The 19,579-nt window shown below is 45.5% G+C and overlaps 1 protein-coding gene across 1 annotated transcript; it reads right to left on the reverse strand.

The window, feature by feature from the left end:
• Window positions 1-1,815: 1,815 nt before the first annotated feature.
• Window positions 1,816-19,324, reverse strand: LOC105898589 (TBC1 domain family member 10B). The gene is made up of 11 exons (XM_031572617.2): window positions 18,733-19,324; window positions 12,204-13,439; window positions 9,503-9,602; window positions 8,976-9,083; window positions 5,601-5,707; window positions 5,161-5,275; window positions 4,459-4,524; window positions 4,064-4,253; window positions 3,680-3,834; window positions 2,222-2,863; window positions 1,816-2,137 (listed from the first exon to the last, which is right to left on the reverse strand). The coding sequence occupies exons 2-11, from the start codon at window positions 13,412-13,414 to the stop codon at window positions 1,916-1,918; spliced, it is 2,916 nt and encodes a 971-aa protein (XP_031428477.1). The 5' UTR covers window positions 13,415-13,439; window positions 18,733-19,324; the 3' UTR covers window positions 1,816-1,915.
• Window positions 19,325-19,579: the final 255 nt, after the last annotated feature.

Genomic DNA, 19,579 nt, shown 5'->3' on the forward strand with positions numbered 1-19,579 from the left:
TATAATAACAACAATATTGATCAAGGATTCAGTGCAAAAATCAAAACTAATCCTTCATTATCTGGAACACTGACAAGCGATTCTGACAAGCCTCTGGAGTCTTGCAGAGTACTATGAACCTTCATATAAATAGCATGATGTTTTTACAAAATAAAAACTGTAAATACATTGTTGAATCTTTTCTCGGACACACCTCGCCAGGAAAACAAGCATGAAATATTGCTAAATGCTTTATCTCCTGCTTCTCTTCAGTCACAAAGAGAAAAAAAATAATATCAACCTTTATCAACCTCTATCACCTGATAAGCCAGGGTCCAGTATGAGTTCAACTCCAAACAGGGACACTGTTTCAACATACATTCCTCGAAAACCACGACAGAAAGTTGCGCTCTCATGAGACCTGACCATAATTTCCAGTTCAAAACCAAAAAGCATGAAGATAAAGACGAAGATGAAGATGAAGATGACTATGACCATGATGGCGTTAGAATATGGGATGGGGGGTGTGTTGCTAAGTGACTGCATGTGCGATGATGACCTATGAGAAACCGTGCCTATCAGTGGTACTCCCTCACTAGTCCAAAAGAAAGTGAGAAAGAGACTGGTTACAAGAGGGGCTGGAAAAAGAGATGCTCTCTTCTGTAGCCTGAGGTGGTGAAGAGAAGCGTCTCTTTCCTTCCCTCAGCGAGCACACAGTTAATGATCGATCTGTAAACACAGAGGAACAAGCTCAGCAGGGGTCGAGTCAGAACGGACTTCAAAAAAGAAAACAAAAGTTCTAAAATGCCTTGAAAAACAAAAACAATGTTAAAAGACTATTTCCCTAAGTGTTTTTTTTTGTGGAGAAAACACTGAAAACATCTACCATTTTATAGGTCCAGGACAACACCATGCACCAGGCCAACTTCAAAATGTCCCTTCCTAAAGTTTTTTTAACCTCTTCTGCTCCCCCTATCCACCCCTTTAATACCTCCACTAAGAGAGAGAGGGGGGCAAATATTGTTATACCTCCACTAAGAGGGGGGGTGGGGGGGTGGGGTAAAGAACTGGTGTGAATGAGGCCACACCAATAAGGGGAGCAATGAGGAGAGTTGGGGGACAGACAAAGACGCACGGGAGAAGTTTGACTAGTTTGACAAGACTTGACTTGACTACACTACACTAATCTACGAAGGCACACACACGCACATACATACAAGCTACAGTTCTACAATAAATACATCCGACAATCCAACAGACCACCCAGAATTACGTTTGAGGGCTTGCTGCTTAAACTGCAGGTCGATCACCAGGTGTTTGTTTTGTTTTATGTTCTCTTTTCAATCAGGCGTTTTGGCTAGACACCACCCATTGAGCTGCCAATGGGGTCCTTCAACCATGTAGAGTTCAACCTATTTACATGCCTATGGCACACATCACTGTAAACCTCCACAGCTTCAGCGCATGTCTTTTATCACTTTAAAGTCCAGTTTGATCCTTTGCACATAGTCCGTCATTAACACCACCACATGGCACCTGATCATTAAAACACGTCCACGGAAATGAAACCAGTCCAATGAAATGGGATTAGGACCATGTGAGCAGCAAACACACTGTTCTTTCCAAGATGTCTGAATGGGTTTGGTAAATAGGTTCACGGTAGACCTGGGGTAAACGGGGGGGGGGGGGGGGGGGGGGGGGGGGGGGGGGGAGTAGTGGTGAATATGTGGGGCATAGCCAGGGGTGCCTGGGAAATGTTGTCCAGTTCATGATGGTGAAGTCTTTGATGAGATGAAATGCATTACAACAGGACATCTGTGTTCCTTTCATTCTTTCTTTTACCCTTCTGTGGTTCTTTTGTTCCCTTGTCCTCTTTTTTTCCTATCCCCTTCTCCGAGGCTGCAACCCTTTGGCCAGGCCGGCTGGGTGAGGGGAACTAGGCCAGATCTCCATTCTTCTCCTCCGCCTCTCCCCCACCTGCCCCTTTGTCCTTCTTTTTGCCCGTTTTCTTCCTGTCCTTCTCCGCTCTGTCTCTATCCTTCTTTTGCCTCTCCTTATCGGCCTTATCCTTCTCTTTCTTCTCTCGGGCCTTCTGTTTCTCTTCCTCCTTTTCTCGTTTCTTCTCCTCCTTGTTTCTCTTTTTCTTCTTGCCTTCCTCCTCTCCTCCTGAAGCTGCAGCAACTGCACCACCTCCTCCTCCTCCTCCTCCTCCTCCTCCTCGTCCTCCCCCTGCTGCTGCTGCTGCTGCTCCTGGTTTAGTTGCTGGGTCGGGACAGGGAGGCAGAGGGGCATTGTTGGCAGTGGGTGAGGGTATGGTGGGGGTGACATGCTCTGCCACCACTTTGGGCGAGGGGGCGAGCGTGTGCGAAGGTGTGTGCTGGTTCTGACCCGATGGCGGCAGAGTGGCCAGCTTCCGGTTGTCCGAGGCCGCAGAGGCCTGAGGCAACTGCGCCGGGGGGGAGACCCCCACCAGCGGGCTGGGCCCACGAGGCCGCCCTCCGGAGTACGGGACGGCGGAGTGGGAAGGGGAGCTCCCTGCGGAGAAGTCGTGGTGGGGCATGGCTTCCATGCCTGAGGGCCCGGACAGCGAGCCCTTCTTGGGCTGGGAGTGAAAGGGTGCTTTGGACCTACGGAAGCCCGGGAGGGACAGCAGGCTGGAGGAGGCTCTGAGGGGCCCCGGCGGAGGCACGGAGGACCCCAGGAAGGAGAAGCTGCCACCGGAGCTGATGGCGGAGGCACGGCGCTTCTGGTCAAAGATGTCGCGGGTGCCATGGAGACGGCGGCTTGGCTGGTGCGTGAGCTCGCCGCGGGACTCGCGCCACTTCCGCACCTGGATCTTGCACTCGCGCTCAATCAGAGCCTCCGTCACCGGCAGGGTGATCACCTGACCAACACACACACGGACACACACGGACACACACACACACACACACACACACACACACACACACACACACGGACACACACGGACACACACGGACACACACGGACACACACGGACACACACACACACACACACACACAAAAAAGACACCATTAACAATACACACACAGGAATTAAACACAGAAATCCCCACAATCAGGATATACAAAATAACCGTTTTCAAAAACCATGCCTAGAGTGGGTCTTCACTGTAAGAGTGTACTTAGTGTTCTCTGGGAAGAGCATGTGGAAAGTATGTTGGTCTATAGATGAGTCATGAGTCTGGTGTGTCTGCGTCAGACATATTGGACTGTCTGTGGAGGCGTGAGGGACTGAGGATGTGGGAGTATGCAGGGATTTCTCAATATGTACTCAAGCAACACATGTGCAATGTAACCAGAGCAACGCTGGCAACTCACAGGGCGGGGTGTGTGAATGTGTGTGTGTGTGTGTGTGTGTGTACGTGTTTCAGTGGGTGAGTGTGAGTGTGAGTGAGTGAACATGTTTCAGTGAGTGAGTGTGAGTGTGTGTGTGTGTACGTGTTTCAGTGGGTGAGTGTGAGTGTGAGTGAGTGTGAGTGAGTGAGTGAGTGAGTATGTTTCAGTGAGTGAGTGAGAGTGAGTGAGAGTGTGTGTGTGTGTGTGTGTGTGTACGTGTTTCAGTGGGTGAGTGTGAGTGTAAGTGTGAGTGAGTGTACATGTTTCAGTGAGTGAGTGAGTGTGTGTGTGTGTGTGTGTGTGTGTGTGTGTGTGTGTGTGTGAGTGTGTGAATGCCCACCTCCTGTATGAGCCATTCCTCTCTGATGGCCTCAGGGGGGATGTTGCGGAGGCGCTCCATGGTCTCGTACATGCCCTGCAGCTCCCGCAGCTTATCCACTGAGCCAAGCATCTGTTTCAGCAGCACCAAACCCACACGGAACACCACCTTCACACCTGCAACACACACACACACACACACACACACACACACACTTTACCTACTACCTTTACAGTTAGCTAAGTATTCACCCAGTCATCTTCAAATGTCCCCAAAACCCATTCCATTCTTTTAATTCCCATGTCTCACGAGTCATGAGTGTGGATATGTGTGGCTCATTTGTGCTTGTGAGTGTGTGTGTGTGTGTGTCTGTGTGTGTGTGTGTGTGTGTGTGTGTGTGCTCACCCTCGCAGAAGAACATGTCCCAGACGCGCAGCACACAGGACCAGGGCAGCGTGCGGGAGAAGATGCACATGAACCACTCTGTCATGTAGAGGATGGGGTCGATCTTGAACTTCTTCAGGTGGCGATATGCCATGGGACACACGCGCCGCAGCAAGGAGAAGAAGATCTCCCCGTCCAGCTGGATGGCTTCCTGATGGACAGATGGAGAGAGACAGACAGAGAGAGAGAGAGAAATGAACAAGCAAGGGAGAGATATCAGTTGGAGCACATGTGATGTGTTAAAAGGATAGAGATCAGTTGGAGCACATGTGATGTGTTAAAGGGAGAGAGATCAGTTGGAGCACATGTGATGTGGGGAAAGGGAGACTGTTGAAGGGTCATCCTCAAGCACTCACCAGTCCAGCGCTGTAGTATCCCGGCAGAAACTTCTCACAAATCTGCACCAGACACCAGAACGCTTGCTGCCAAAAACCAAAGTCATACAGCGGTTATGTTTCTCTCATTCCTCTCCCTTACTTCATTACTGACTGGCTCTTGTCTCTTCTGTACTTCTCCCTTCCCTTCCCATCCCCACACTCCACAGTAGGGCGGTCACTTTACACTACATAACATCACAGACAAGGCCTAGTTTCTTCTCATACATAACATCACAGACAAGGCCTAGTTTCTCATTATTCCAATCTCACCCTGAGGGAAATTTCAGACTGTTTTTTAACATATGTCATCTAACAAAAGTAATGAAGTTTGTCAACAATGTTGAAACTTTGTTGAGATCTCTTTTTGTGAAAGTTCCAACAACAGCACTTCTTTCCTTTGCTTTACTCTTGGGGTTCTATGCCCTCTTTCCCCAGGTAATCTTCACGGTACTTTCTTTCTGCAACCCTCACCTCCCATGTCCCCTCCCCATCTCTCCCCCACACACCCTCCCCATCTCTCCCCCACCTCCCCCTCACCCCCCATGTCCCCTCCCCATCTCTCCCCCACACACCCTCCCCATCTCTCCCCCACCTCCTCCTCACACCCCCCCCCCCATCTCTCCCCCACCTCCTCACACCCCCATGTCACACCCCTCCATCTCTCATCCACCCCCTCCTCACCTCAGCGGGCATGTGCATTAGCAGCACGGCTGCCACGGGAGCCTGGGCCTGGCAGTAGCCCTCCTCCGGCCGGTACACGGTGTAAGCCTTCAGGATCCGGTACAGGTCCTGCTGACTGCGCAGGGGAGGCAGAGAAAGGAAGATAAGTGGCTAAAATAAAGGGGGCAACAAGATACATTTACATTCTAGTTTTCAGAGCTAGTTTCAAACCGACTTCAAATATGTTTTCCAGTCAAAGTTATCGTAGAAAACTTATTTGAAATGAGAACATTTTCACAAAGTTTAGGAAATTGAGGACTCTCATTGCTAGTAAACTCTCCACTGATGATTTTATAGAAAGATACTTTTAGATTATTAATGACCATATTGAAACCCCTGTTGAAAAGTCCTCGAGAAACTGTGCTGACCAGGCTGGCCAAAGCTGGGTCAGACATATTTACCCATGTCCTCCGCGTGCAGCAAACATCTCATGGAAAGGGAACTGGCGGTGCAGGTCTTTCTCAATGATGTCCAGCCACTTAGGGTCTCCCGGCTCTCTCTCCAGCTCCTGCACAGCAGATAACAATAATTAAACAGCAGTAATAGATTATCTATAAGTAATGTGTCTGTGCTTCTGAGATGGGGGGCTTTATAGAAAGCGTTTGATTTAATGTACTCATATGGGGAAGCATAAGAGTGTATGTGGGTCAAACACCAAAAGGAATTTTCAAGCATCAAAAAAATGAAGTGTAATACAACTTCAAATGTTGTCTTTTTTCAGTATATTAGAGTCTATCCTGTGTGATTTTCATATTTTCTAATCAAATAATAACGGCAATCATACATTCACACCACTATTTAAAGAGGACACCCACTAAAATATCATTCAGTGTAACAAGAATTTATATAGAAAAGAATAATACTAAGGACAGTAAGACAGAAGAATAATTAGATGGCACATTAAAAGACTATTTAAGGGTCACAATGCAGCCCCCAAATACTATGAATTGTAATTTTAAATCTTTATCCTTCCAACCACTAGGTTTTACCCATTTGTCAGCAAGAAGTTAAATTAATTTAAAACATTATTAAATTTAGTTTGATCATATATTGCAGGCTGTCAATTGGTCTCCTACATCAAACAATGATCTAGACCAATAAAGTTATTTATAATTATTTACAACAGAACTTAGGTTACCATGCCATGAAAAGTTGAAATTCTCAAATATTTAAGAGATACTCGACTCGCTACAGCACCACAGGGGTCTTCAGGGGTCAGGCACAATTTCAAACTGGCCCCTTGCCCTTGTCACACTGAGTGAGCTCTAATGAAGTGAGGATTTGGGACAAAAGTCCCCTGGTTGTTTCAGTACTTCAGAAAAACAACAAGACGTTGTCCTTTTAATATAACACTGCCAACATTCATTTGAAAATGCCAAGAAAACGAAAATATACTTTAACATTTGTTTTTTTATGTGTCTATTTAAAGACGCACCATTACACTGAATGACCATTGAGCAGTTTTGAACATTATTACGCCCATTTTGACATTTTATTTCCCCAAAGGTTATTTGAAGCATTAAAGTAGATAACTGTGATGTTATGTAATACGTTTTCTACGTATATAAAATAATTTCTGTGCTGACAGAAACACTGTTTTGTGTGACTGTGTGTCTGTGACAGGGGCGGCGCCAGGGGGGGGCTAGGGGGTGCTCTAGCTCCCCCTGGATTAGCCATAGCACCCCCATAGCACCCCCAAGAAAATAATGGTTTATTTATTATTGTTATTTAATTTCATTCTGCGTTATTTATTGTGTAATAATAATATTTAACTCACAAAAGAAAATAATAACAGATTGAAATGAACAGATTGTTTTAGACACAGAGCAATCATTCTGTCATAACCTTTGACCCAACTTTCACGTCGCACGCCTGAATGTTGACGTTACCGGACGGTTGAAGGAGAAAGCGAGCTAGTGCGTGGTAGTTTTAAGTGAATATCAACAATGCATCGGTTCTTGCTACCTAAATGTCCATGTTTGGAAGAACGATTAAGAAACAAGATTGACGTAGAAGAAGAAGAAATGCCAGGGGTATCTGGTGTGGATTTTTAAGGAGAGGAACGTTGTGGTCAAGGAGGTCAACCCACCACCACTACTGAGGGTGCTAACCATAGTGCTAGCAGCATCAGTGACATTAGCATGAACGCTCAGGATGGTCCGAGAAGACCAAAACTCCAGAAATATCCACCTTGCATGTTTGGAGTCCAACAAAGGAGTTTTTGTAAAAGCTGGTTGGGACAGTTTGCGTGGTTGGAGTACGATGCAACTAAGGTATTGTTAGCTGTGTAACATTAATGAAAGCTGTCTGATTTGTTGCATGCATTGATTGCCCTGTGTTGCTGAAGACTCGTTTCCGTTGATTAGCAACGAATATGCCCTTTTTTGGCGAAGATTTTAACTTTTTGCCTTTTTCCTCTTTTTTGGATTTTTTTGGAGCCGCCTTAAAAAAATCAGAGACTCTTTAGCCTAAGACAAGCAGTCTGTATGTGTGCTAGGTATACATAAGGTTCTATGTAATTACTGATGATTGTGAACTGAAATAATATATACTTTTTAACGCATTTCTGACTCTTTGACTGTTTTAGTTAATTCTATCTGCTATTCCAAGATTAATTTCACTCTGTCTGACATGGTAGCATAGTGGTCACCTGTCACCCAACTTTAATCCTCACTACCACAAGTGTTTTAAAGTAAGTTAGGTATTTGGGATTGCGGACTCTATAACATGCTGTATGCCTTTTGTCAGTGACCGTCGCAGATGTGCGCGTCTGTCGGAAGAAGCCTAGATAATGATAATAATAATACAATCGGTTTGTTTAGCGCTTTTCATGGACCCCAAAGACGCTTCAGAGAGCAAACATGTAAAGTTGTTGTAGTAGAGAACCATGTGACACATAGGCTATCATCCTCATTTAATAGCACCCTCACTAAAACGCCGAGCTCCCCCATAGCACCTGCAGAAAAAAAATGTCTGGCGCCGCCACTGGTCTGTGAGAAGGAGAATGTGTGGGTCACGTCTATCCTCCAGTATGTCACGCTCTACCTCCAGCCTACAAACATTCTAAATGGCGTACGGACACTGGGCCAGAAGGCCACTGTGGATCTCATTACTCCACTAAAAGGCCCACACAGGCCAAGGCGCCTGCCAGGCAGTGGAAGAGGGCCCAGACTGGCTGGATTAGCTGCCCAGGCTAAGAGGATTAAAGCTGGGGAGGTCTTTGACTAGCTGGGGAAGGTCACCAGGGACCAGTTAAGGAGCCAGTCTTATAAATGATTTAAATTAAACACTTTCTGGGAGGTGTGAGGGGCAGGGTGGACTCTGTTGTGACCCCGTCATTAGTGGGAGTAGTGGGGGGGGGGGCGACTAGACGACAGTAGCGCCGCTATTTGGGACGATAAACCAGCCTGGACACAAAAAAGATTTAAGGTGTGAGTGGGGAGGGCTGGACACATAACTGAGGAGGATTTAATTAGCCTGGGGAAGGTGGACGACGTGATTACAGCAGCAGTGCATTGTGGGCCTGGACATGTTTATTACTTCAGACCAGATTTGTTGTGGAACAGTAGTGCCGGGCAAGTACCAAACAGATTTACACTTTAGGGTTCTAGTAAATATAAGGTATGTAGAACATTGTGAATTAGTGTGTAACAGTGTCTGACAATATCGATGTGAGCAAGCGAAGGTGTTTTTAGTGTACTTCCCATGTATGTGTGCTTTTAGTGTGTTTGGGTACGTGTGTGTGTGTGTGTGTGTGTGTGTGTGCTTTTTTGTACCTCAAACTTCCCAGGGTTTGAGTCGAGCAGCTCTTTGCTATCGGAGAGCAGCTGCCAGGCCTTGGCCCTGAGAGAGGACGGGATCCCTTTCCTGCAGCGCAGCTTCACCTGCAATAACACACACAAGTTTGCAAATCACATAGCCACACACAATTGTTTTGCACAAGACAAACACACACTTATTTTACAATTAGCAAAATGTATGCATATGTACAAATGCACGCACACGCACACGCACACACACACAATAAAATGTATTAATTCCATACATGAATGCGAGCACACGCTCAAATCCTTCCACACACACTCTCACTCACTGAAACATGTACACACACACTCTCACTCACTGAAACATGTACACTCACGCACACGCACACGCACACGCACACGCACACACACACACACACACACACACACGCGCACACACACGCGCACACACACACTTTGCAGACATTTGTGTGTTCAAAGCAGCCTAGTGCAAGTTCACATCACAGCATGCATGAGGAGAGTGACAGACTGTGGCAGACCTTCTGGAAACGTCTGTTGACCCATTTGTCCCAGTTGTTGAACATGTCCAGCCACTTCATCTCCCTCTGTCGCGCCACCTCCACTTTGAGCTCCTTCTCACTGCCACAGGGAGAAAGAACCAACGAGAAAGAGAGAATGAGAGAAAGGGAGACGTTTATAGCACCCATACCCATCTGACCAGTGGTGGGGTTAAAGGTTGAATAAGCAGCCACAGACATGTGTCACTCGCACAGAGTACCGAGCCTCTCACTCTCACCGAGTGACACCAGTGAAGCCCCTCAAACACATGGCTGGTCTCACATCCAGTCAAACAGAGGGGTATTGTAAAACGTATAAACACATGCTAGCTCGCTCGCTCGCTCACTCACTCACTCTCGCTCGCTCACTCTCACTCTCTTTCTCTCTCTCTCTCTCTCTACGGGAACTACACTTGTGCACAGTAACACAAACAAAACACACAGTACTTCCTAAAACACAGAAAAACTCAATAAAATCTAAGTAACAAAGTACTTCCTAAAAGGACAATATCATGAGAATGTCATGAGAATACCAAATATACGTATAGAAGCAGATATGTATACACACACACACACACAAATGGGAAGCAGAAATTCAAAATTCTTGATAGGTCAGCAAAATGACTCATTCCAGTGTAATGCCCATCTAATCTTAGTCAAGTAAAAATAGACTGCACAAACAGAGGTGCTAATCACAGATAGAAGAGTGTAGCGAGGGAGGAGAGGCAGAGAAAGGTGGAGCAGGATAAGGGGATCGGGAGAGACGGAAAGATCGCAAGAGATATGGGGAAGCAAAGAGACATGAAAGAAATAGAAATGGGGAGACAGAAAGAGGGTAGAGAGAGAAGGAGAGAAAGGAAGAGAGGGCGCCAGCCTTCAAATAGCGAGTCAGAAGCACCCTCAGCAGTAACTGAGTCACAAGGAGACATGAAGGACACAGACAGAGGCAAACACAGCAGAGGCAGGGGGAGACAGAGGGAGAAACGGACAGGGACACTATTTCCATGCCTGTATATGTATGTATCTGTGTGTGTGTGTGTGTGTGTGTGTGTGTGTGATCAACAAATAAAGGAGAGAGAGAGAGAAAGAGAGGGAGAGAAAGATAGCGATAGAGAGACGAAGAGAGAGAGATAGAGATAGAGAGAGAGAGAGAGAGAGGCGGAGAGAGAGGTCACTGGGGTAGTGCCCACTGCAAAGTGGTGCATTATTGACTGGAGGGAGGACATGTTGATCAGCACAGCAGAGATAGTGCTGCTGATGGCACTAATATCAAACGTCAGGGCAGAGAGACAGGAAGCATGAAGGGCGAGTGAGAGAATGAGTGGGCTGTGTAACAAAGATGTCGTGATCAAAAACACAAGAAAACGCACTGACTGGTTTTATCCCCACACAGCCCAGTCAGGGTGGGTTTGAGCACCGCTGTGCTGATTTAACACAAACCATACGCATGCACTGAGCTCAAGTTCACCTGAAACACTGCAATTACAAGAGAAACACAAAAATACTGTCCATCTTTGCATAGCATAGCTTTTGAGGATTTTCATTGCCACTAGGGTTGTAACAACAATCCCTGTAACCTTCAGGGGGGTATTCCAAGTAACCCACATACTAACTCTGCCAGGTAAAGCGTGAATGGGTCTCTCTTTCTCCCTTTTTTACATTTGAATCCCCTTATGTATCAGGTAAAAACAACATTGGATAGATACATTTAATTCCCACTCAGTCTTCCATAAAGATAAAGTAACAGGTCTCGTTTATTCCCACCCAACTGTATTTAATGGGATGCTACGGTGCGTGAACCTCTGCGAGAGTTGTAAAACATGCAAGGTCTCATGGCAGTTAACCTAACTATGAACTATCCTAGCTAGGGAATAGGATAGCTTAGGGGAACCATCTTAACAGTTGGTTAGCAATAACTCCAAGTAATGGAACATCAATGGAGCAAAGGCTTACTCTGATATCAATTTAAGTTAGTGAATGAAGGGGGAGAACATGTTCATTCAATGGTAGTGATTCCCACATGACACCTTATCACTAAATAAAAGCTGGTTATATTTTGGGAATGTGTGTGTGTGTGTGTGTGTGTGTGTGTGTGTGTGTGTGTGTGTGTGTGTGTGTGTGTGTGTGTGTGTGTGTGTGTGCGTCTGTGTGTGAGCGTCTGTGTGTGAGCGTCTGTGTGTGAGCGTCTGTGTGTGTTTGCATACATGCGGAGAGGGAATGTAATTTAGAGTATTTATGCTTAAAATGCCCATCCCTACTTCATACAACTTTTAAATGGTAGTAGTGCTCACACCACAACTACAGTAATCTAGCTTTACGTGATCGATGACGTAACCTTAAAATGAACTGCGGTTGATAAACGGGTGTGGTCAATACACAGGTTTGTTTTATAAAATTACATAAAATACTGTAATGCGTTTTTTTATAAGGTGCGGTTAATAGTCGGGAAAATACAGTATGTAGATAATGCATTCAAACAAATGAAATTATGACATGTAACAATAAGTGGCTATTTTGTTAGTGATTGCAATGAAGCGTCATGACTACACATCACAGACTCAAGAAATAAACTAGTTCCTGATAAGTGAGTATGTGTGGGGCTCTATGTGATTGTTTATGAAGGTGTGTGTATGCATATTAGCCTGTGCATAGGTGTGTACTTGTGTGTAGGTGCTCTACCCACCTGCCCTCGAAGTACTGTGCGCCGCCCAGGAAGCCGTACTTGTCGGTGCGGCGCAGCCCCAGCCCGTTGACCTCCGAGTCGGAGCCGATCGAGCTGCCGTCCTCGCCCAGTCCAGACAGTGACTCCAGCGTGCCTGACATCATGCTGGCCGACTCCAGGTAGCTCAGCGTGTCCGGGGCCGGCCGCGACGGGGCTGTGGGCAGGGGCAGCATGGGGCCCGACTCCTGCACCACCAGAATGGGGGGGTCCGTCCTGGAGGGGGTGCCCGGGGGCTCCAGTGCCCGTTGGGCAGCACCAGGGGTGGTGGGAGAGACGGGTTTGGGTCCTGGGGTAGGGTGAGGGTTTGAGGTGGTGGTGGCGGCCTGTGGCTTGGCATCTCGCGGGGGCGGCTGGGGAGGTTGTGCTTGTGAGAGAGTGGCTGGAGCTGCCTGTGCTGCTTCCGTTACTGCTGACGGTGCGGAGGCGGTGGTGGTCTGTGTTTGGGTGGAGTCAGAGTCTTCGGGGGGACTGGAGAAGGAGAAGGAGGAGGAGGCGGGGGGAGCAGGGGCAGTAGGGGGGGTGGAGGGGGCTGCTGCTTGAGGGGGGGTCTGAGCAGGGGGCTTCCAGGGGGGCAGGACCTCCACCGGAGTGGGATTAGGACACATGGGGTTGATGTGGACGCTGGGGTAGAGATTAGGGCTGGGATTAAGATCAGGGGAGTGAGCGGGCTCCTTCTGCTGCGGCTCCTGCCCTGGGTCTGCCACGCCTGGGGCCTCTGAGGGAGCAGCCACAGAGCCCGTCTGAACTTGCTCCATGCTCTCCGGTCCACATGTACCTTCACTGGGGGGCACGGCACCTTCTGCAGGCTGGGCGACAGTGATCTCTGTGGGGATGGAGGGTGGAGCTGCTTCAGGGATGTTTAGGGCCGTTGTGGCTGCTGACATTGGTGCTCGTGGTGGGGGTGCGGGGGGTGTGAGGGGCGCTGTGGCTGCTAACATTGGTGCTCGTGGTGGGGGTGTGGGGGGTGTGAGGGGTGCTGTGCTCGCTGTAGGGGCAGAAGGGGTACCCATGGTGTAGCGGTCGCCGTACAAGGTGGACTTCGGAAGGAGGGCCTGTTTCGGGGACTCCGAGGGGGGTATGCTGGGCAGGGCGTGGGGAGAGGAGGGGGCAGGAGGGAGGGAGTGGTCGCACATACCCGGGGGAGAAGGGGTGAGGGCGGAGATTTCAGCCATGGCTGCTCCTCACTGCTGGCACTGTCTGGGCCGAAAGAGAGGAAGAGGAAGAGGAAGAAGCAGGTGAGAGACAGAACCTGCCAATGCATACCACAAATACCACCACATCTTAGAACAGAACAGAACCATTTAACTCAATGTGCTTTGAACATCTTAGAACATAACAGAACCATTGAACTCAATACGTGCTTTGAACTTCCTAAATGCTAGGACTGTGGCCTGCACACATAACTGAGTAAAGCTTGGGCATATTCCATTTTATATGTGTGTTCTTTAGCAAACAAATTGGGGATACACCACAGATAACGTACAACAGTGAGAAATAACCACTTAGCTCCCTCCCTCTCCAGTGGCCACATATAAACCCTGTATCTCAGATGCCGAGACTCATCACATGATGGCACAAAACTACACAACAATTCAGATCCGACCCAGTGCTGAACCACACGCAGATGGACAGACGAGTACCTTGCCTCATCTCTCTCCCACGCTCACGCTCACACACACACACACACACACACACTCTTTACAGGTGTCTGATTTACAACTGTGACCACAGCCACTTCCTTTTTTTTTGTGGTGGGCTGAAAAATAAAGAAGTGACTTGTTATTTATATGTCGTGGAAAAAATGATGTGGGAACATGCTTCAGGGCACCCCTCCCCCCCTTTTCAGACATCTGGCTGAGGGTTAGGGTGGGTGGGTATATTTCAGGCCCATCTTGAACAATTGTGTTGTTTTTAGATTGCGTTGTTTAAATTGTTCTGTCCTAGATTGCTCTGTTTTTAATACATATTCTTCAATCTCATTCATTATTTTAAATTCATTTATTATTTTTTGTATTTTATATTAACCTATTTTCTGCACTTCTTTAGCACTTATTATTATTGTTGTGATTGTTTATACCATGCTAAGCACCTTGAGACTTCTTTGTATTTTAAAGTGTGCTATACAAATAAATTCCATTATTATTATTATTAATACACAAACACTGGCTGAGCACTCTAGCTGAGAGGGCCTCCGTCTAGCTGGATGGGGGTGGGGGGTGGTTGAAATCACCAGATAAGGCACTGGAGTTTAATTCATGTCTGACACAGCATTCTTCAACCACAGATGTGCTGTCCAAGGGAACAGGACAGGAGACTGGGAGAGATGGAGGAGGGGATGAGCCACTAGAGGATTCAAAATGTCTGTGCAAACACTCCTGCCCTCACCTAGCCTGAACTGTACAGTCAAAGGCAGGGAACAGGGTTGACAAAAGACAAAACTACAGCAGAAAGAGCTGAACCCTGCAAACGTAAGCTCAGTGCATTTTGACTTTTCATTAAAATGTTAATCTCTTCGGATGTTCCAACCGTTGTTGCACAACAACAGCAAAATTTCCAATCATTCAGGCTCATTTTGATTGGGGATCAGAATAGATATAACTACATGCACGTTAACAAACCCTAGGCCTAGACCGTCATGACTGCTAGTTAAGAAGGCCTCACAAGGAGCGACCTCTCTGCTGACAGCCGCCCCATGGGGTGGAGTCACAAGACGAGAGGCAGAGACCAGCCGGGGAGGATGCCTGCAGTGGCGCATGTGAGAGCTGTTTGCTAAGGTTCTCAGAGGTCCGAGTCCCATGAGGTCGCAAACCAGCACAACCACAGCATGGGTACAGTTACAGATGAAAATGGTGGGCTGGAAAAAGTATGTCTCGTGTTTATTTGTGTTACTTGACAAGTAAGTACTCGCCGGTTCCTTCAGATGAGCACGTGGCCCCACACCAGACTGCTAATGTTCACATTGTGTATGTAGTATGTGCTGGGTATCATATCTGTCAAATCCAAAAGAACAACAGTTACAGCACGGTCATAAAGTCAAACAAGGGAGCAGGTCTTCTTAGCTACTGTTAAATACTTCAGAATAAAAGTGAACTGAACTGAGATGATGTAGACTGGGCCAATAACCTCTTGTGTGGGCAGACATGAGAATTGAGTGAGGAAGCAAGAATTCTATATGTTAGTCGGCTGCTGTGAAAAAAAAATGTTTTCAAGCGGGAGAGTCCAGACAAGATAGACAAGCCACCAGCACCTCAAGATTATGCTCAACATACAAAGGGATCATTCCAAGTAAAATCAACAGATCATGAATTTGCTTCATACTTTGAGTAAATAATGTCATTGTACCCAACAAGTTGTGGGCAGATTTGCGGTAAGTATATTCTTTAGTTTCTGAGATGCGTAAGCTTAAAAAGGGATTGTGGCCCTAGTTTTACTGCAAAAGATTAATGTTGCTAAAAAATGACAAAGTTCCATAAGTCATTGCTTTTCAACTATTCATGCTATATGCTTGACATTTTCAGGAATTGTTGTACACTATTCGTTGTCTTTAACTTCTTAAATAGTTGGCCCACAGTTGCATATTTGCCAAGTTGTGGCTTGCTAAAAATGTTATTAAAAATAATTTTGTGCTTTGGAGTAACTTTTGTTATATTGTCTCACTGAACCACATCAGAGATTTGATATATAATAATAATTCCATAGTACTTTCTTAGCAACTGGGTGCATGTCTACAATAAATCAAAATGACGCATGATGAAGCATTCAAAAACCTTTTACTCCTAAACGTCAAGTGCATATTACCCATGTCTGACAAAGTCTACCATATAAACAATCATACCGCTGGCAACAAATATGAAGTTGGTACCTTGAACCAAAATTCAATTTATGGCATATATTATTTTATATAGAGAGATTCTACTATCTATTTATTATTATCCCTATTCATCTATTAATTCATGTTATGAATCTATTATGAATGTTATGAATGTATTATGAATCTATTAACCATGTGAATCAACATCAATTGTAATGGTTCAATGCCTCAATTGTTATGGTTCAAGAATCGTCCAGAAGTGAAGGGACAATCTGCTGAGAAATCAACAGTCTGTCCTCCAGATACAGTTCCTGGGAAATATGCTATATGAGTGTATGACCAAAAGGTGGAGAGACAACATCCGTGCAACATCGGAGGAGGAACAAGATGTACAAGTGACATTTACGCATCCTCATGATCCCTCTAAGACTAACAGAAGAGAGCATATCGTGTTGGGTCCCTCTTGTACATATACTGAAGATCATTAATACTAACTGGCAGGCAGTATACACTTCCACAGGATTTGGAAAAGGACATCAGTGCATTGTTCAAACTCCTAAAGTAGACACAATTTTTTCGAGGCTTTTCATTTCCTGAAATTGCAGTTAGTTCAATTGTAGAACTGGGTTTTGCAGAATACCGCAGTGATCTTTAACATTGACTATTTAGACATAAAATATACATATGAATTAACTGATACATTTTTAGAATAGTATTACACAGGTTTCTGATCATATCATAAGAAGTAAGCTCCTGTATTGTGTAGTAAAACATTGCGTGTTCGATACCTTAATAAATATAGTTTGGTTCAAGGTACCAACTTCATATTTTGTACATCTACTTATTAAAACAGGCTCTTTTCAGTGGTGTCACTGTTTTTACGGTAGACTTTGTCATACATGAGCAATACGCACTTTGAACTGCGTCGGAATTTTTTATTTTTACATTTATTTCAGACACGCACCTAGCTGCCAAGAAAGTACTATGACATTATTATTAAATATAAAAATGTAAAAGATCTGATGTGATTCAGTGTGAAAATGCTCCAAAGCACAAAATATTTTAAAATAAAACAATTCAGGAAGCCTTAACTTAGCAAATATGCAACTGAGGGCCAACAATTTTAGAACTTAGAAGACATCTAATAGTGTAGAACAATCCCTGAAAATTCAAAGCAACTAGCATGAATAATTCAATAATTTGCAGGAAAATCAGAGCCACGCCTCTTTTAAAAGCCTCCTCATCTCAGATACTAAATGAGATACAGGCCTAAAAATGTGCACACTCTCTGTTGAGTACAATGACATTATTAAAATGTGCAAACTCACTGTTAAGTACAATGACATTATTTAAATAAAGCATGAAGCAAATCCAAGATGGTCAGTTGAGAGGCCTCTGATGATTTCACAAGGAATGACCCAAAGAGGAGCCAGCAGACCCAACAAGTAATTCAAGGGTTACAACAGTTATTACAATAATGCGGAGGAGTTAATTTGGCTTTACTTGAAACCACAGAAAGTGATTTCCCACGTCGAGGGCCAAACACGACCAATCACCAGGATGCGACCAAGCGATCATGAATTATGAAATGATCGGCACCTCTGTTCATGCCATCTTTTCCAGGCTTTAAGGTGTCCGTGTATCCTACTGTTTTATGAAAACCCACGAATGAAATCCATCAGTTGGAAGACCAACACCAAATGAGTGGTGATGTTTGCTTCAAAATGAAAGGCAAGTGACTATCAGGGGTGTGTCCAGCATAATATCGACTGACATGACAAATGGTGTGAACCACATCCATGCAACACCCGTACGCTGGTATTTCGACAAATGTCCCACATTAACCTACAATAACTCAAGTAGCACTGCCCTAGGTAGCAATGCCATTATAACTTTTGATCAGACAAATGGATCTCCTGTAACATTTATTTAGACATTGTATTCAGACTCCACCCAAATACTGCACGGATGTATGCAAAACAGGCTATTTTTAAAGTAGCAAGAGTTTATGAGTTTATGCCTTAATCAGAAAACCTGACACAACAGCCATATGAGCTTATGGTCTTGACGATCAACATTATGCTACAGTTCAGGCGCACCAGAATAATGTACTGTCTGTATCGATAAACAATACATTAAATTACCACAAAACCAACAACTAAACCAAATGTATTAAAAGCCATTCCGCTGCACAGGGTGCAGAAACTGGCTCCATTGGCCATACAGCAATATTGTATTGGTTAAAGAAAAGTCCATTTGATGTTTCTTAATGGTTAACAAGTTGGCGTTAGCTTGTGGACTAGCTATCTACTGTGTAGCTAGCCGGTTAGCTTGCTCATTGAAATGGGACCTTCACAGCGGTATACTAACACGAGGGCAGGGGAAAACACACGAAAAACTAAAAATTGGCACTGTCAACTATTTAGCTAGATAGGATTTTTTACAACTTTTCATCAACAGTTGTTATTCTTAGTAATCGGGTTTGCTGGCTGGTTTCATATCCTTTATTGCGGCCTAACTTATACCCACACAACTTCCCGATTCAAAACACAGAAAATGAGATCACCCTCAAACTAGCTGGTCAGCTAACGAACTGGACTCAATCAGCCCACTCCCTCGATAACAGGCCCCGAAAACAATCAGCGACCTTGATGTGACTCTCTCTTCCCATAGACTCACCCACGTCCCGCGTGGCTGCGCGCTGAGTCCGCCTGGACGCCCAGGGGGGTCTTGTCCGCGGCCCCCCCACAGCTCCGGTTCCCGAACTGCTTCCTCCGTTAAATAAATCGAAACGAGCCAAGGTAAACAAAATTGACAAACGATATCCAATGAGAATTACTTATTGGATTCGTCGTTGTTGAAAAGATGAATTGAACAAAACAAACGTATCCACCACAAATATGATTAGCTTGTTTGCTGGCTAGCTTTCTATCTAGCAGCATTAGCTAACAAGCAGGATGGTTTGCTACTTTAGCTAACAAGCTGGCTCGTGGGTTCCGCATCGTTGCAGGTCAATAACAAAGCAACGCTGGCTTATCCTTAACTCCATGTTCATGTTTTGGATCTTGCAACCGGCATTTTCTTGGACAAAATCCTCTCTCAAATCAGGCTGTTCGGTTCATAGGGATGGTGAAGCGATTTGACCATAGACTTAAGGATTTGACACATCCACTGGCAGTCTGTATTTCCTGCTAGAACCAACTCTGACAGCGACGTGCGCGCCCCCGCACGTGCAGCCGGGTCCTTTCATTACAGTATGTCATCAGACACACTCGGGCCCGCGCATAATTCACTTGTTACATCTAGACGAAAAATTAAGTAAGGAAAATAAAAGATGACCAGGCGCACGTCAAGCCTTGTAGTTGTAATATATAGAAGTGTTAGTGTGGTTAGAAGGTTAGTGTGAAGTGTGTCTATGTGGTCTATAGTAGTGTGTAGTGTCTGTAGTGAAGTTATGGGCTACTATCTATTGCCGTCGTGATGAGAACATGAGTGGAGCTGACTTGTGACATTTACATGTTGTGTT

The sequence above is a fragment of the Clupea harengus genome, chromosome 1 (assembly GCF_900700415.2).
Source record: "Clupea harengus chromosome 1, Ch_v2.0.2, whole genome shotgun sequence".
Taxonomy (NCBI): domain Eukaryota; kingdom Metazoa; phylum Chordata; class Actinopteri; order Clupeiformes; family Clupeidae; genus Clupea; species Clupea harengus.

Coding starts and splice junctions, on each gene's coding strand:
- LOC105898589 (XM_031572617.2), bottom strand. CDS start 13,414: ATGGCTGAAATCTCCGCCCTCACCCCTTCTCCCCCGGGTATGTGCGAC. Junction 9,603..12,203: donor GCACAGTACTTCGAGGGCAG/GTGGGTAGAGCA, acceptor TCCCTGTGGCAG/TGAGAAGGAGCTCAAAGTGG. Junction 5,276..5,600: donor GCTGCACGCGGAGGACATGG/GTAAATATGTCT, acceptor TCCCCTGCGCAG/TCAGCAGGACCTGTACCGGA.